The sequence below is a fragment of the Sardina pilchardus genome, chromosome 18 (assembly GCF_963854185.1).
Source record: "Sardina pilchardus chromosome 18, fSarPil1.1, whole genome shotgun sequence".
NCBI classification, from domain to species: domain Eukaryota; kingdom Metazoa; phylum Chordata; class Actinopteri; order Clupeiformes; family Clupeidae; genus Sardina; species Sardina pilchardus.
Genome location: NC_085011.1, coordinates 21607134 through 21626442, shown reverse-complemented (window position 1 = coordinate 21626442; position 19309 = coordinate 21607134). Strand labels below are relative to the sequence as shown.

The 19309-nt window shown below is 45.5% G+C and overlaps 1 protein-coding gene across 2 annotated transcripts in view; it reads right to left on the bottom strand.

The window, feature by feature from the left end:
* The window catches only part of zmp:0000000755 (phosphofurin acidic cluster sorting protein 2), a 68643-nt gene that overhangs the window by 37772 nt on the left and 11562 nt on the right, over window positions 1-19309 (bottom strand). For both annotated transcript variants that reach the window (XM_062519552.1, XM_062519553.1), the window contains exon 2: window positions 1648-1735. In XM_062519552.1, the coding sequence (XP_062375536.1) occupies window positions 1648-1735 (88 nt within the window). The remainder of the gene's footprint in view (window positions 1-1647; window positions 1736-19309) is intronic.

Genomic DNA, 19309 nt, shown 5'->3' with positions numbered 1-19309 from the left:
TGAATGGGCTTGAAAACTTTTATAGAATATTTTTCAATTGCCACAATATCAAGACTGGCGCAAAAGTTACAAAAGTTGCAAAAGTTAAAGGCCTATCAAACGTCAAAAGCAATTACAGCAGAATAATGATAATGATAATAATACAAGTTAAAGACTAGCAATGAATAGCAGACAACTTCTTTTCAATGCCTGCCATTCAAACTACTTTTGCAGACTCCAACCATCTCAACATTCCGTCTACTAACAATCACAACACAGCATGAAGTCAAAATCTCTTCTTTTTCATGTTCCTGTAACTTGGCACTTGGACTTGGACATTGTATAATGACTGTTATTAGACTTGGTGGCCCTCAGAAAAATAAATTCGGAGGCCATAGCCAACCGCCCATTTCCTTCACATTCTCTACATAATGTCCAATAGGTCAATTGTTGGTGCTTATTGGAGTCCTCGCTTTTTGGACCTCGATATTTTCAAAACTGTATGTGGCCCTGATTGCCCAGAGCTCCAAACTGTACAACTGTGTCAGCAAGTTTCATCCTTTTATGGAAAATACTGACCTCGTTTGCATATATCACATGTATGAAGTTCAGTAAAAGAGCCATAAGTACAATTTTCGGCCTTTAGCTTTGGCCTGTGGCAATTAGCTTTGGGTTGGGTAAAATCCACAGATTGCCTGGACTAAAATGCTGTGTGTACTGTGTGAAGGTGTATGGACCATTGGCACATGGGCACAGCTTCCTTAACCGTTTCTAATGATTTGTGCCATCACTGTCTACTTAAACTCAAGAGGAAATTTGGTCAATGAAACATAGCCACTGTCTATGAGTAATTTATTATGTACTGTAGTCTATGAAAATCAGGTCTACCTTTGTTCTTAACATTTTATACGTGAGGTTATACATCCAATGCCCTACTCACTGATGTGTAAAATATTGATTAAGATATAGTGCTTAATAAGATACTTTATAAAGAAGCAATAATAATAATAATTCTAATAATCCACGTCTAAAATTAAATCTTACTGTGTGTAGAATAGATTATGTGTGGAAACGTTCAGGCTTTAGTCATAACATGCAGAATTGCTATGCTTATCCCTAACTAATAAGGACATACTGTAGCGTAAAACACCCCATGGCCACTTACTAGACTGCCCTGTACACTGTCTATACCCACCCCCAAAACCATGCTCACATCTCGGCAGGATGATGCTTTACGGTATTTGCCACTCAATTAATGTGACAAATGCACACCTAATGCTAAACTGAGTCACAAGTGCTTTCAGGAAAGAAGTATGACCGGAGTTGAGTTGACTCACTCTGTCTGCGTCCAGATTATTGATGGGCTTTTTACTGCATATCGGCTCGGTCTGATCTACGGCACTTTCCAGGCAGGATATCATAGCTTTATAGGTTTGCTAAGGAGTAGTCTGACTAATAAGCTATACAATTTAGACTAAATCATCTTCATAGAGAATCCGGAGTGTAGTGCATTATGCTTGACACATAGTTTTCTTTCCACTGAAATATACTTGGAGTCATCCTGTTTGAAAGTACATAGACGGAATTGTTGGCATATATCATTGTTAGGGCTAATGCTCAGGTAAGTTATTGCTCACTTAAGCTAGTGCTAGTTCAAGCATTGCTTACCTGTATTTTGACTGCAATGACAACAGAGTTGAGCTCTTTGTCCAGCTCTCTGAGGACAATCAGCTTTTTAAGTGTAAGACTGCAGAGCCTGTGAGTAAAAAAAATGAAGAGAGAGAGAAACAGAGAGAGAGAAAGGGAGAGAGAGAAAGAGAGAGACATTAGTGCTACAGCACCACATTTCCTGTACTCACACCACTGTTTTCTCATGACATCCATACATTCAAAGTGCATCCAGACATCTGGAAAAATCTGCACCACAACCCTAGAATCCAATCCCTTCGGGGTAGGCCTATTTTATAGGACATTTTAACATATGAATACATTTCACCTCTATTTCACCCTCACTCTCTTCCCACCCACACTCCCTCTGTTCCTCGGTTTGTCACAGTGTTGCTACTGTACAGTACGAGTTGAAAGCAAGCCCTGGCACACACAGTTCAATGCATTTAAAGGAAAACCTGATGTGAAACGAGCAGCAGGACCGTAGGGGATTCCAACCAATACATGTTACATTTTTTAAAAAAAACCAAAACAAAACAAAAAACAAATCCTGCAGCAATTTCAACAGAATGCATTCTGTACCTGGCTGCCAGTAAACAAATAATACCCATCACTCTTCCAAAGGCCCTAAAGGAACTCAGGAGGGAAATAGTTCTCACTTCCTTAGTTTTGTACTTTGTGTTGTGATGCTTCTGCTTTAGAGGTCAGCCCATGGTGTATCATAATGAACTTGACACTCAGCAGAGTCAAAGCATTTTAACAGTGCAGAAGCCGGTTTGATGAAAAACAATAGAGCTATCAATGTCTGTCAAGCAGTAAACTCCAAGAGATGCACACACACCAACACCCACACACACCAACACCCACACACACACACACACGCACACACACACACACACACACACACACACACACACACACACACACACACACACACACACACACTCACACACACGCACACACACACACACACACACACACACACACACACACACACACACACACACACACAAATCACACACACACACACACGTGATGAAAACATTTGGGTTCAGTGCACCGTGTGTTCCCCCGTAGAGTCGGCAGAGTGCTCAGATCTTGATCTGACAGCCTCTAACACCGAGCATATTCACTGGAGCGTCAGGCTGTCAGCTCTCCCTCTCTCTCTCCCGCATCCTACAGTACAGCTGGCTCTCTCACTGGCGAAGGGCTGCAATTGTACTTCTGTGCAATCTGCTCAGCCGTAAATAAAACAGCCCCTCTGTCACAAACTGTCTGCTGCGCCCTCCGAGATGAAATCAATTTTACACCACCCCTTTACAGGGCCGGGTGCCGTCACAATCACAGAGACATCTCTGGGCAGGGCTGTTGTTGAGCGGAGAGCGTTTTTTTTTTTTTGCGAGCACTCGAGATAAAACGGAGTGGAATTATAGTGGAGGAGCTAAGCTGGTTATTCTGAGACAGGGCTTTTATGTTTCCAGCTCTTTTCACATGTAAAAGACCTGCTTTAGTCAAGTGCTGTTAAAAGAGCGTTAGGAGACAATATGTCAGTGTAATGAAATGTGACACTTGCATACACCTACACCTGTACTAATGAACATTCAGCTGTTGAGACACACAAACACATTCTCTCTCTCTCTTTCTCTCTCTCTCTCTCTCTCTCTCTCTCTCTCTCACACACACACACACACACGCCTATAATATTTTCTTCTATTTTCCAGACAACACAAGGACCTCAGATGAAACACTACCTGGCTAACAATCTCTAAGTCCACACCCCCCCCCCCCCCCCCAATCCAAAGCATTTGCCCCACTGCAGAACCATTCTTCCTCTTGCTCCATACACTCTTTCATTCCCCCTTCTCTGCTCCCTCCCCTCTAACTGCTGTCTGAGAGAGACACATGTTCACACACACACACACACACACACACACACACACACACAGAGAGAACATCGCCCAGCCCACCCTTTTTGCTGGCCTCGCTTTCCCTGACCCACTTCTCTCTCTGCCGCTCGCCTCGCATCACATCACACGCGACCCCCGGCCACCCCGGCCCTCCTCGCCGAGGAAAGCGAGCGCTCCAGGGGTCACAGCCCTGCTCTGCTCCCAGGGAGAAGAACCACACCAGGGGGAACAGTGAAGGGAGGACTGGGGGGAGGGGGGTAGGGTGCTTGAGGATGGAAGAAGGCTTGACTAAACGTGGCACGGCTCCACTGTCTTAAGGGCTCGATTAACACGCCGGGTCTCCGACACGCTGAATGTCAAATAGGGAAACAGGCTGCTAAATAATGAAGCCGATCGGAGTTAGCAGACTGGCTATACTGTAGCTGGCTGACCAGGCGGAGCTGGACGCTGGCTGAGTGCAGAGGCCGGCTGGACTACTGCTGATGTGCTGTGGGCTGTTATTGCAGGCAGGAGAGCACTTCCGCCCCTCTCACAGCTGCCTTCAGAAGAACGCTGGAGATTCCAGCTTGTTTCACTACTGTTACCAGAGTACAAGAACCGGATCTCAACGTGTGATGATGAGAGGACAGGAGGAAAAAGAATGATGGTAAGAATGAGAGAGAGAGAGAGAGAGAGAGTAAGAGAGATAGAGAGAGAGTGAGAGAGATAGAAAGAGAGAGAGAGAGAGTGAGAGAGAGAGTGAGAGAGCGAGAGAGAGAGAGCGTGAAAGAGATAGAAAGAGAGAGAGAGTCAGAGAGATAGAGAGAGAGAGTGATAGAGACATAGAGAGAGAGAGGGAGAGAGAGAGAAGAGCGATATATGCAAGACCTCACTTAATTTCGTCATAGTTGGTGCGTTTGGGTTTGATTCTTCTCTTCAGCCCACACAATCGGAACTGCTTTCCCTGCAGCTTCATCTGCATTCAGAGGAACAAAGCGAGCGAGCGAGCGAGCGAGCGAGAGAACATTACGGGGTCCCTGAAAGATGCAAATCCGGCCCACTGGCATGGAGCTCTCCTGGGGGCCTCAGGGGGTGGGGGGTACAGCATGTTTCTTCCCAGCATGGAGAAAGAAACACAGACAGACAGTTGAAAAAGAGAGAGAGGCAGATACGAGAGAGAGAAAGAGAGTAAGAGAGAGAGAGTGAGAGAGAGGGAGAGAGAAAGGGAGAGAGGGAAATAGCATCAAAGCCTTCTGAAACAAAGGGGAAAAACCCAGCAACTTCTACAAATCAATTCAAATCAGTCCACCCTCACACTACATTCACATGTTTTTTCATCTGGATGTGATGTTTTTCTAGGTCTGGTATGCATTTCCTGTTCAAGAAACAGAAAAACACAACATTGCTTTCCCGAAGGTCTGCATTTTCCTAATGCTCAGACCATATCTGCCAAGACCAAAGGGTCTATTGATTTGAAAGGCATTCAATGCAGTTGTGTAGTATTTGTATTTTATCCGTAAATACCACCCACCGCTTGCACCTTTCCCACTGGATACGGTCCATGTGTATTTGCTTACAAGTTCAAGGATAAGAGCCAGCAAAGATCATCTCTGAAGAGTCATGTCGACTGACAAGGTATTACTTTCACACGAATAGTAGGCTGTTGCACAATTGCCGTGAAGCAATCGGTGACTCTCTGGGTTGGAGGTGAGCACAGTTGCAAGGCTGCAGAGGGTAAGCCATTCTCACTATTAGAAGTTAGTTTAGCATCAACGTGATTTCAAAGCTGTTATATTCAGGTTTTAAAAAACACTTGAATAGGATGCCTGTAAAGGGTGTTGTAACTTGTAGTGTCATGCCAGTCTTTCTGATGTAGCCTCTTTTTTTCTTCCTCTGTAATTACAGTGCCTTTAATGCTAACTGGACCCATTTCTCTATCTCTATCTCTCTCTCTCTCTCACACACACACACACACACACACACACACACACACACACACACACACACACTTTCTCTCTCACCCTCTCCTCTTCCCTTCTCATGTCCCCTCCTCATAGATCACAAGACAAAAGTCAGCGTGAGGGAGTGTGTTTGTTTACCAGGCTTCAAGAGCACAGCCGTGCCCAGACACTGTCTAACAGGCTGCTTGTATCAGATCAATGACAGACCACGGCTTCCTGGAGTGTCCTTTGCTGATCGGGATCAAACCCACTCAGCCTGGGCCAATCCATTACCCTGGCTTTCTCCTTGAATTATGCACCAAAGCCTCTTCGCTAAATGAGGTGAAATCACAAATGCTTTTGGCCGGTCACTCTCTCTCTCTCTTTCTCTCTCTGAGCTGGGCTGGAGGATGAGATGAGAGCCTAAAGTAGGAACCATAAAGAAGTTCTCACGTCTGGCTCAGTGGCATGTTCGTATCTGTCCTGAACGCACTAAAGCCTCTATATCCTGGCTTTGCTCTTTCTCCCAGTGTGGAGAAAACTGAAAGAACGAGAAATGTAAGTAAAAAAGAGAGAAAAAAGAAAGCCATTACTGTAAAGCAAGAAAGACCATTTTCTCCATTCCTGCTCGCCAACTGTACTGTACGTGCAGGCTGCCTGCTGGAGGTAGAGGGGCGAACTCGGAAGTCGGGACATTTTTTACTCCCTTGCCTTTGAACTGACCACGTCCACTCCAACCTCCCTTTCCCTCCCTCACTTTGATGGTGAGATAGAGTGATACAGTCTACCACAGGCATAATCTCCCCGCACTCCTCTTTTCCCAGCCCCCCTGCTTCTCTCTCTCTCTCAGTCACTCTGCCTCCCTCCCTCCCTCCCTCCCTCGCTCTGACAGAGAGAAAGGACACATCTCCAGAACTCTCCTTTTTATCTCACATTCTGTCTGACAGGCATGGAGATGAAAGCAGATTTCATTGCTGCTGCTTGACTCAGACGCAGCTTCGCCACAAAAAGGCACACGCACACACACACACACAGACAGACAGACAGACAGACACGCACACACACACAAACACACACAGACACACACACACACGAGCGCGCACACACACACACACACACACACACAGACACACGAGCACACACACACATGAGCACACACACACACACACACACACAGACAGACAGACAGACAGACAGACAGACAGACAGACAGACAGACAGACAGACAGACAGACACACACACACACACACACACACACACACACACACACACACACACACACACACACACACACACACACACACACACACACACACACACACACACACACACACACACACCTACACAGAAATTCACTTACATTACATTCATCTCATGCCCTTTCAACAGCCATCACTACCAATTATATCCTCGACTGAGATCACTAATTCAAATCAAACTCTCTGGCTGTACTACAACGTGGTCTCTTCACACTGTGGTCAGTTCAAGCCTTTCTCTGATTAACGAATGTCTCTCCTACATCAGGAAGCTCCTTAAAATGACAAATATGCTAATAAGAGACCATAATCGTCTTAAGCCCACTTCTTCACTAAAGTATACACCCTATGGCCTTTATTATATGGAAATAAATCACTAAAGCAAAAATCACCAAATACTTGTCGTAGGTTGCAAAAGTTCAGGCTTACAACATAAAGACATCCTGTCATGGAGATTCTGCAAATGAAATCGACATTAAATACAAAACAAAGCAATACCGAAGGGTCCTAGATTCACGTCTAGACACGGGTGAACTGAACTGATGGAGCTGGGGCATTGGGTGGTGCAGGTGGAGGTGGAGGTGGAGATGGAGCGAGACGAGGCCGCTGCTTTTGGGGATGATGCTTGGAGGGCGATGCAGAGAGAGCGTTGAGACTGGAGTGGAGAGCACACTGGTCCTCCACACTCCAGATGATGAATAATCCATTCAATTAGCCCACGCCTGACCCCAATCCTCTCTCTCTCTCTCTCTCTCTCTCTCTCTCTCTCTCTGACTCTCCCCCTCTCCCCGCTGTATTGTAGGTGAACCGGAAACGCCAGCGGGGGCCAATCTGAAAGAGTGCCTTTGATCCATCACCAAAGAGCTTCATTTAGCACTCAAATACTTGACAAGCCCCCCCCCCCCCTCCGAGTGCAATGGCAACCTGCGCCAAACCAGGACGAGCAAAAGATCAAGTGTTGTTGACACAAAGCACAGAGGATGAAGGAGTGGCACGTGCCTCCACGACTCCACAGATGTGGCCCCTCAGTCCCTCTGTTTCTCCTCCTCTCCTCTCCTCTCCTCTCTTCTCCTCTCTCCTCCCCTCTCCTCTCTCCTCTCCTCTCCTCTCCTCCGCTCTCCTCTCCATCCCTCCCTCCTCATGAAGAGATGAGCTAAAGCTCTGTCACCATGCCAAGTGAAGGTAGAGAAGAGCAGCTTCAGGCATTGATGGTGGGCACTAGTTATATGGAGGAGTTGCACCGCACTCACGATAAAGAAGGTGCCAGACAAACAAAAACTGAGAATCTTCAAAACAAACTGTCTGTGTGCCCTGAGGATGGTCGCTTGACCGAAAGCTATAGGGTAAGCTAAGACCGTTAGCTAAGACTTGCAGAAAGGATTGCAGTGTACACTAATTATATGGCATACCTTTCATTCTATAGTGTCAATGAGATGCATTGGGGAAGGTGGAAGGAGGAGTGTTTCATTTTCTGAGGTTGTGTGCAGGGTCATCATCCTGAGGTACTCTATTCCTCCAAACCCTTATAACAACAACTCAAGTCTGTCAGACAGGGAGAGAGAGAGGGGAAAAAACTATGACAGTCTGAGGAAGACATCTACTGTGGAAGTACCAGACAGAATCCTCCAGACACCACACACGGATGCCCATTTTTTTTCTGACAGAGAAATGACACTGGGCCAGAGCGGTCTTCCCCAAACCCTGACTCCCACCAGGCACGTACCCACCTACACAGAGCCCTTTCCGCTGTAGATTATGCGAGGTGTAAAGAGACGCAGTGGACAGTTAGATAACAGGAACCTAAATAAAGCATTGCTAAGTGCTACACATGGCCCCCCTTACACAGAGACACTAGGGTGGCATCCTGTGGACCCCACAGGAGTGTGTGTGTTGGTCAGTCAGAAGAAGAGACCACAGTTATGGCATGTCGGTGCACAAGCTCCTTATGGTTAGGTCATGAGTGGGTAAGTTGCTATGGAACAGGCTCATTTTGTATTGAAAGAGAGCTGAACTCAGTAATAGATTTGTTACTGGTGTTGTCCTCTTTGTCCTTTGTGCAATGCTGCAACCTCCCTGTCTCCGAGACAAATTTCTCCCTGGTGGAGACTAATAAAGAAACCTAACCTATCCTAACCTAGATAGCTGCATACTGTAAGTAGTGGTATGTCATCAAGGACTGCAGCCTGAGGCAATGTCAGGTGTCTATAAAATCAAAGGTCTCGCCTGTGATCTTATGTTGACCATATTTATGAAATTATATTTCTCTCTCCATTTACTCACCTAGTACTCTCCCATATAATGAAAAAAGAGTAATAGGCTGATAGCTATCACATATGTGTTCTTCAGACAAATAAAAAACAAAACAAAAAAAACACCATACTGAAGGAAGAGGTGGTCTATGTCAGCAAAGTCTAGCAGAAGCTAGAAAATGCCAGCATTGCTTATAGATGATTTAATCCAGTTGACTAATTCATAAAGGCCTTATATATTTTAAGTGCTGTGTGAAGACAGTTAAAACACACACACACGCAGTCACGCACACACACACACACACACACACAAACACACACGCACATGCAGACACACGCACACACACACACGCACACGCACACGCACACGCACACGCACACGCACACACACACACACACACACACACACACACACACACACACACAGACACACTGTTTCCCTTCACAAACCTTTGTAGCAGATGATTTTCTGCTGGTTTCATCTTTATGGTTCACTGCACAAACCATCGGAAGAGGCACCAAGGGGTGAAAAAGGTAAGTTGGTGATGTAACATAGAACATGTAACAGGGCAAGAGACATGTCAGCATCTCTTTGGTGGTTGGCATGACTGAACACACACTGAAGCATGCTATCAGGATTGCTTCATTCATTCATTCATTCGCATCTATTCAACTTATATTTTTTCTTTGAAAACCCATGAACAAGACACAAAGACTAAAAAGCTTTCTGTTGCTCTCCTCAGCTGTGCTTCTCAGGAACCTATAAAACATACAGGACAAAGTGCAGATCAGTCTAGAGCCATTTCTTTTAGCCTCTCCGCCGTAAAAAGCCTTGGCCAACCACTGTCAACCTCAGCTCCGTCTTTACTCGTGTTAAGACTACCTGTTCACTTCCAACTGCATAATTGAGTCCAAATAAAGAGACAGCCTGTTTAAAAGCTCCCTCTCATGAATACTTAATGTCTGGACCAAAAAGAGGAAGAAAAAAAAACATCCCCCTGGGCTTCTAAGTCTATTCATGGTTGTATTCATTTATTTATTCTAACAGAGGGGAGAGCCCCAGTAAAAGCTTTGCCTTGGGTTTGTATTGTAGAAACATGGCATGGGGTTGTAGTGGCTTAGGGAAGAAAAGTGGACAGTGATGGGGTTCAAGCGGAATTCAACGTGAAATGCCGTTAAAATCAATCTGTGATAAATCAATCTGAAAAAAAAAATACGGACTGGCTAGAGTCAAAACGAGTCGAAAGGAAACTTTTCTATTTTCCCTCCCTATCTGAAGGCCCTTGATTCCGGTTGTTTCTGCCAGATGGTCATGCTCACTTGAGTTTAATTCTCTGAACGAAATCTCATCAAAGCTAAAGCTGCAGGGGGAAAAACGAGAGTCAGACAGAGAGTAAGAGAGAAAGAAAGAAAGAAAGAAAGAAAGACAGAAAGAAAGGCGGAGAAGATGAATTAAAAAAGGCAAAGAGGAAGCCATTCATTTGCTGTAGCTTGATCCTCCTGCAGGCCAATGTCATGCTCTGTGGTAAAACAGACCAAGACACAGATGTCAAAGCTCCCCTAACTCTCCTACGACAGAGTACGCTCCAGTACATTAAAGAGCTCTCGTCCAGCAAGCACTTATCTATGACACAAGCCACAATCCTGCAGTGATCCAGTAGGCACAGATAAGGTGTTAGGATAAAACATTTCCATGAGAGCAAACACTGACACACAATGACGGATACCATCTCATCCTATGCAAAACATCACTGCCATATACACGTTAATAGAACAATGCAAATCCCTTGATAACAAGGGCCAGGGGGCATTACCACCATATGAGCACTCGTGCAATATGGGCAGTGCACAATGTCCTTGAAAAATGGACATGTACTGTATGTTATGGGTCCCGTAAGCTGGTTAAGAGGGCAGGAAGTCCAATCTGCCAGCCTGACACGACGCGAGCACAGCGCTTCACTGGAGGGTGCCGCCCCGGGTGAGTGCTGCCTGACCCTCCGAGTGTTAATCCCTGAGCGTGTCACACTAAACTGGGTCCCCCTCTGGTTGTTAAGGCCAGAGGGGGAGATCGCATTGCCGCACCTCGCACCTTGGTTCGTATTAACCCCCCACCATTCCATTCCATTCCATTCCAGCACACTCTTGATCAGGGCAGGGCTGCTGAGACAAGTACAACAGCTGAGCTTTGTGAACACTGGCTGTCTTTTCTCTAACCTCGCACTTACTCCTTGTTCTCTTGTTCACCCCTTTCTACCCCCCCCCCTCCCCCATCTCTCTGTCTCTCTCTCACCTCACACACCACGCAAGCTTGCAGTCTCTGATCTCATGTGTGAGACAGGTGTCTTCACTCAAGTAGAACTAAGCCCACCGCACGATGGGAACAGAACTAAGTGGAATAGCAAAATACTTTTTTCCCTTTGACAAGAAAGAGACCTGATGAGGAGATGACAGCTGGTCCGCAGACGACTCGCACTTAAGTGACCTGCTTTTTATAGACTCCTCGAACATCTTTGACTGCATTCCTCACACAGGAGAGAGAATCAAAGCAGTCTCTACTTTCTTTAAGTATCTCCAAAACAATATTTAGTCCATATCAAAGACATGTTCATAATGAAGTATTTCCAAGCGCAATCTGAAAATAAATGTCCTTTCAGAAGACTTCAATTACCAGACAGAGGAACCTAATGGAGTGTAGAGTTTGAGCAAACACACCTATAAAGTGTCTGCTCCTGGTTTTATTTTTAGTCATGACTTCTTCATCTCTGCCAGCATCTCATATCACCCTGCGTGTGTGTGTGTGTGTGTGTGTGTGTGTGTGTGTGTGTGTGTGTGTGTGTGTGTGTGTGTGTGTGTGTGTGTGTGTGTCTATGTGTTCTGTCTGGCACTGGCAGCACAGAGTGATTTACAGGGTGAGGAGGAAACCTTTGTGTGCTCCGATGAGTTCCAGGGATTCACTAGTAAACAGAGTCTTTTGTTTTGCCCTGATCAGTTATTGATGAGGTCAGCTGGCCAATGTTTCTTATCAGGCGACAGGCGAGCCTGAACAGGCCTGGCTTTTTTGTTTGTATCGTGCATGAGGACGCTACTATCCTATTACACCTGACACCACCTTTTAAAAAAACAGACCACAGAGGTGTCAGAGTTTGGAGACGTTTAAGTCAGATGGAAATACAATTAAATCTTGTTATAAGCTCATCTAAAATGGAATTTGGGTTGTATAAACACGTGAACTTATGTGGCCAAGCTTCCACATGTGGTGCATTGTGGTACAGTGATATGCAAAAGAATGATGACTTTGTTTAGCTATATACTGTAGCAGTACCATTAATAGTGAACATTGTCCCAAGGTTCCAGAGAAAGCAGAGAAATGGTGCTGATAGTGGAAATGAAAAATCTAGTTTCAAGTGAAAGAAACCTTGTTCAAAGGGGGTGCATAGTTCATCTTGAGTGGCAGGCTGTTGAAAAATGCCCGTCATAATGTTGCTGACAGAAACAGCTGAGGCCAGTGATTTGTAATGGGACAGACTAAATGTGTCAGGACTGAAAAAGTGCGGTGGAACGCAAGTGTTTTCTCCCGGGCAGAATGACCTCACTGGCAGAAGCCTCATGCTACATTCAGCACACATATGACAAATACCCATACCCCCATTAGGAGGCCTACTGAAGCCTCTGATTGGACTTATAGTTTTCCCAGCACCAAGGTGCCAAATGTTTGGCATGGCTGGTTAGGTCAGTCGTAAAATAGTACATGAACAAGGTCTTGGGCAGGTACTCAAGAGTTCCTTTAAAAAAGATTTTGAAGATGCCAATCCACTGACTGGGTCAACATGAGTTGAATCATAACTGTAACTCCATGTGACACTTTACTACAACTGCCACAAGTCTATTACCACCAGTGCCGCTGTCACTACTTTTTTATGCATACCAGCATCAAATGGCTCCATATGTTTACAGGCCTGGAACAACATTGCTGAACACTGTTTCTCCCAGCCCCCACCCACCCCCTCTTTTTCTCTCCCTCTCTCGCTATCCCTCTCTCCCACCTTCTCTCGTATCCCTTTCACAAATACTCTCTCGTTCTGTCTTCACCTCTACTCCGATTCAGCCATTCTGCCAGGGTCAGACACTCAAGTCGGCGCTATTTAATCCAATTATGGTCCCCCCGCCTTTTGGCGCGGATAAAGCCCCGGCTGCGTTTTACGCCAACACCGTCTGGGGCTGCCTGACCCGAGACGAGGCAATCCCATTCCCATCCGTCACACCGGGGTCTTGGAGACCACCTTTCGCCGTCGCCGCCGCCTCCACAAATCCAGCAGGGAAAAGCTTGCGAGATGGACCCAGCTGAGTCTATTAAATGGATGAGGGGCTCGAGTGCCTCCTTCGGCTCCTGCTGCCTGTCCAGTTTCTTGGTGGTGCTTTGTTGTGGCTGAGGGGGAACTCTAGCGACTGATGAAAATGGGTGGACGGCATGTCCGAGAATAACAAAATGGCACATGCATAATAAATAAAAGCAATAATCCGTACTATGCGCACCATCCTCTGACCTATTTATAGCCTGGCACAGTTATGTAAGGTGGAGTTATGGTATTGGTTTTAAAAGGTACTACCCTGCCACCCCCCCACCCCACCCCCCCACAATGAAGACACTGCTGAAAGACATACTAGCTGCTATAGTAATACAACTGGAATAGGCACATGAAAGGCACGGTAGCTACGTTATGTAAGGAGGCATTGAGGCAAGTCTACAGGCCCCAAGGAAGGTTTCAGCCACTGTGTCCCTGAGCATCTGTAGAGGGGCAAGGGGCCCAGTGAAACACATGCATCATGGATCATCAAGAGCCCCCCCTGGAAGTATTAGGCCATTAATCCCTGGCTATTTCATAAACACATTTAGAAACATAAATGTGGAGTAGGTCAGACACATTTACATGTGTACGTACTTAGCTACACTTTAAATCAATTTAATGTGGTATCGTAACCCCCCCCCCCCCCCCCCCACACACACACACACAAACACAACCCCCACCCATCAATCTAATAAACATCTGCTTCCTGAAATGATTGCAGGTCTTAAGGAGATTACGCTGCCTGACCATTGAGCCTTCATCTGTCGGCAAACAGTCACTGATGCACCCTGAACTGCACTCTTACCCAGACCACAAACAATGGTCCACCCCAGTTAGCACCCCGGCTGATGCATCCGCAACCGCCTCCATCACTGACGGAACCAGCACACAGACGTTCCGAGCCGAGCAAAGCCACTTCCCGGTTCCCGTATGGTTAGAAACAAGAGCCTTTGCTGCACCAAGATTTCAGTCAATGAATAATTAACTCTTGTACCTTTGGGAATGCTTAATTCTCACCTCGTGTGCAAACCCATGACAAGACACTAGGCACACTGCTCCTCCGCGCTGTGTTGATATCATGTTATGTAATCGATAAAGGCACCTTACTGGTACTTTATGCATGAACGGAACGACAAGCATGGCAGGGACATCCGTGTGCAACACTCCAATCGTGAATGAATCTGAGAATCATTTAACAGCTGTCTGCACAGATCTTTCTCCACGGAGGGGAGTAGAAACGCCTTCACAGTACTACACTGCGAGCAGGGAGACATATAGTGCTGGAGGGCACGGTCTCCTATTTGCAGGAAAAGGCTGCGTCTCTTGAGGAGTTTCAAAGGCATGGGGTACAAGAACACTCTGTATGACTTTCATTGTATGCATACACACACACACACACACATGTGCGCGCGCACACACACACACACACACACACACACACACACACACACACACACACACACACACACACACACACACACACACACACACTTTTAAGATGCAACACAAAAGTCAGACTAGAAAGAATGGACTTACACAACACACTAGAACCCAGCAACACAGCACACTGGTAATGACTGACCCTACTACAACCTTGATTCCTTTGAAATCCCACTTCTGCTACACTGGTTCCAAACAAGCACAGTTATCTGGCCAGTTACATCACTGCATCCTCCTGCTGGTTTGTCACAACCGCTATGCTGAAGTGACTCAGTCATTACCGTAGCTAGTGCCGCAATAATGATCCCACCAATGTCCACCTTGCTCTTTTAGCATTACTGACTAACGAATCATTATTCATTAAACAAAAAAAATAGTGTTTAGAGTATGCATCCATGCTGAAAAAGTCCCTCTAAAGCATTTAATGGCCAACAGGGGAATCAGGTCACTCTAACCGGGGCCACTGGGCCAACACAAGAGAAATGGGAGGAAAGGAAGAAAGGAACAAGTGGAGCCAGTGTTCATGTTGCCAACTGCAATGTTGCTAACTAAGGCTCTTCAGAAACTTCATCTGAGTCAGGAGATTTTGGGCTCAGTAAGCAATGCTCTTGAACCCAGCCCCCCCCCCACCCCCCCTTCCTCCCCCCTCAAAAAAGAAAAAAAAAAGAAAGAAAAAGAAAACAGGAAAGAAAAAAAGCTGGATGCTCGGCAATCAATAACAGAGGAAACACAAACCTCAGCAGGTTAACAGTGCTTTTTTCCATCCCTCTGGGAAGTTAAGGTGCGGGGGGATATCACTTATGCAGACCAGACCCAAACAGCCAGCTCCCCCTGGAATGAGTCTGGCCTTCCATGCATTTCAATGACTGCATAATTTCACAATTTCACACTGGCTTTTACTTCCGACGCTGTAGCTCACTGACTCCTTGTAATGCGGTTGCACATTCTGGATCAAAATAAGTCAATGCTGTTACTTCATCCAGAGGTAATATGACGGTGAGGAATGGTGTGTAGTAAAACACTTCTGATTTGTGGATAGATTAAGCTGCATGTGGGGCTGGTATGGATCTGAAGAGATTGTCTCTGCAATGCAATTACACCTCTCAAATATATCTCATTATTAAAATCTGAAATCGCGCACACACACACACACACACACACACACACACACACACACACACACACACACACACACAACATACACACACAAACACACACATGCAAATACAGTAAACACACACACACACACACACACACACACACACACACACATATGCTAGTGTGGCCAGTGAGCAATGCAAGGAAGCTACTGTAAATGTTTTCTCAGGTCTGATCAAGACAGAATGCGTGAGAGACAGAGAGACAGAAGCATGTACAGTAAGAAGAGTGAACTATTGCGAACATAGCTGGTGGCAATATTGACAGGTCAACCCATATGTAGGGTTGGGTATCGTTTGAATTTGAACGATTCCGGTTCCGATTCCGATTCGTTGTTTTGAATCCGGTTCCTACCGATTCTCGATTCCGATTCTTTTAAGAGGCAGGGTCAAAAAGTTTAGGACACCAGTATTTTAATAAGCTAGCTAACGGTCTTTCTGAATGAAATAGTCTGATCTACTCCATCAATTTTAACTTTACTATGAATTTCTCACAGGACACTACAATATAAATATCAAATCTATGAACTTGAATATAGATATTATAATGTAATGAAACCTCATGAAAACACATTTAGGCTACACATGTGTGTATGATGCTGCAGATACTTAAACATGTTGTCTTGCTCCCACTCGGCTAACCTGGTGCAGAATAGCAAATAAACAATAAAATGCAACTTATGAGGGTAAGGCGTGTTGTCACAAGTTTTGGGCAAGGTCCATTGGCTATATAGTTACAGTGGATGCTTCTTTGTTGGTGTTCAGCGGTTTCTTCTTCCGGTCAGCGTACTGAGAATCGATACTAGGTATTGAAATTTAAACTTTTGAACGATTCCGGGTATATCGGAAAGCCGATTCCGGTTCCAATCGATTCTCGATTCTCGATACCCAACCCTACCCATATGTTATTGCACCAGCAGTGGGCTGCAGACAAGCATCTTGCCAGCAGCCAACACGACTACCACAGCAGGTAAGTGTAGGCACCAGACAGCATTTAAGGTCCTTAGCCTCCATCCTGTCCAGACCTAGCCTGGCAGCACCTGCCAGGGTTTACAAGAGGACACTGACATTTTGTATGGACGTCCACAGAAACACTGCCTGAAAGGCACAAGTGTATGTTGCAACAACACACTAAGCCTCTCAACACATAGCAGGGCTTGAATTTCAATGGTCAAGTAATAACCTTTAAATACTGCCAATGTCAAGCATGAGCCAAAGCATAGTACTTAACGTTTATGAGATGTTCCACAGTATAAATATTAGAAGACCAGCTCACTAAAATATTTTAATGCTTAATGAAAGAAAACACTCTTCTATCAAAGAAGCAAAGAAATCAAGGACAGATACACTTTCTTGCACAAATCCACAAATTCAAGACCTGTGTAAACTGTATTGGATCCAAGTGAACATACATGCAGTGTTTTCTGTCAGGCTTTTAGCGGTCCATGCCATGTTCACACCATGTTCTATACAACTGGGAAACATGTGATCTCGACAATCACAACAAATAACAGCGAAATAGCATGGGTCAGTGTGGATTGACCTCTCATGACCTGACCAATAGAAAGTCCACAAGCCTCTTGAATGAAATTCCCTTTTTAATCTGCGATTACACTTCTTCCCGGCCTCCCTTTGAAGAGTACTGTACTTTTGCTGTCCTTAAAGCAGATCAGTGCTGATGCTGGTCTGAAAGAGAGACCATGGCTTTTCTGAGAACATAATGCCAGATTCAGAATCCACAAGTGCGCGTCACTGTTCAAAGACAGAAAGAATTGCCTTAATCCAAGTATATTTTGCCGAAACAGTGCATCCATAAACACAACCATGTACATCGCATGTACATCATTGCAATAAATGGATTGGTTTTCTCTCGTGCTATTCAGAATGTGTTATTTGTTATTCTCTTTGCTTTATTATTCCCTTTCTGCAGGCCAATGATGCTGAATAGAGTACAGATGTCAATGAGTTGCCTACTTGATAGAACTGTAGCCTGAATGGAATGTGCTCGGTTCCGCAAATGGTAAAGAATGCATCTTCACAGCACAAGATCCGCGGAAGTGGGTGCCACATGATTATTTGTCTTCAGGCATAATTCTGGACAGCTAAAAGAGCAAAGAAGAGACCAGCACTCCCCCCCCCCCCCCCTTCTTGACATAAACAGCCTCTGTGTTGCTGCTGGAACACAGCTCAGGAAATGCCTGAGTGAAGAGAGAAAGAGAAGAATGGAGATAGAGAGAAAGAAAAAGAGAGAAAAACACGCTTGAGAGAGTGTCGAGAGAGATAGAGAGAGGAGGAGGAGAGAGAGCATATCAGAGAGATACAGAGACAGCAGGCAAGAAAGAGAGAGAGGGAGAAAGAGGGGGAGGAGAGAGAGATACAAACAAACAAAAAGGGAGACTGAGAGAGCAACAGATAACTCAGTCAAAATATTGTTTGTTTTGACAGGGTCTTCCTGCACTGTCTATATTTCCGTGTGTTTCACTTTTTGGCTTGGGGTGCATGTAGGCCATACAGTTGTTCCCAGGGAGGATCTTCTTGCAAGTCTGGAACAGCTTTTCAACCCCCCCGCCCCCACACCTTTCCCGTTTCACCCACTACTCCCCCCCCTCCCCATCTACCAAGAGATCCCAAGCACGGAGGCTCACAGAGGGGGGAAACAAAAATATATTTTCTTCCTCCTGCTGGAATCGATTCCATTCACTCGCACAACTCTCTCTGTTCAACAGCATCGCCTCGGCCCGCCACCCAACAGTACACGCTGGGTAACCACAGCTGTTTTTGCGTGGGGTGGACAGGAATCTCACTCATTTCCCCAGGAGATCCATCTGACTAGAACAAAAAAAAAACGGTCCAGAGGAAGCTATACGCCAGCAAAGTAAAGCATTCTGATGAACCGTACATGTACACATAAGGCAGGGGTGTTTGTCATTCAGCAGGAAGGCAGCAGAGCAGCTTCAATACATTCAATATGTGTCCAAATGAGCTCTGCATTGAAAGTGGTTTGAGTGGTAAAAGGTTTGAGCATAACAGAAAAACACTGAAGATTAGGTGCAGGCCTTAACACTGGAAATCACCTGGCGAGCAGCACAGTTCATAAAATCGGTGGGCTGATATTCACTAGGAGATTCTGACCAGCACCAGAGCTGAGGAAGGGGCTGTGTGACAGACAGATAGAGAGAAAGAGAGAGAGAGAGAGAGAGAGAGAATGAGAGAGGACTAAACGCAGAACAGAAAAGACCATGAAAACAAAGAACATTGTAGTGCTTACACGCAAACAAGCACATTACACACAGAGAGAGATCAATCCCAACACACAATACCAGAAATACTTTCAAGAGCACAAATATAAATAGCAAATAACTGCACTCCCGTTTTGCACAGAGCAAA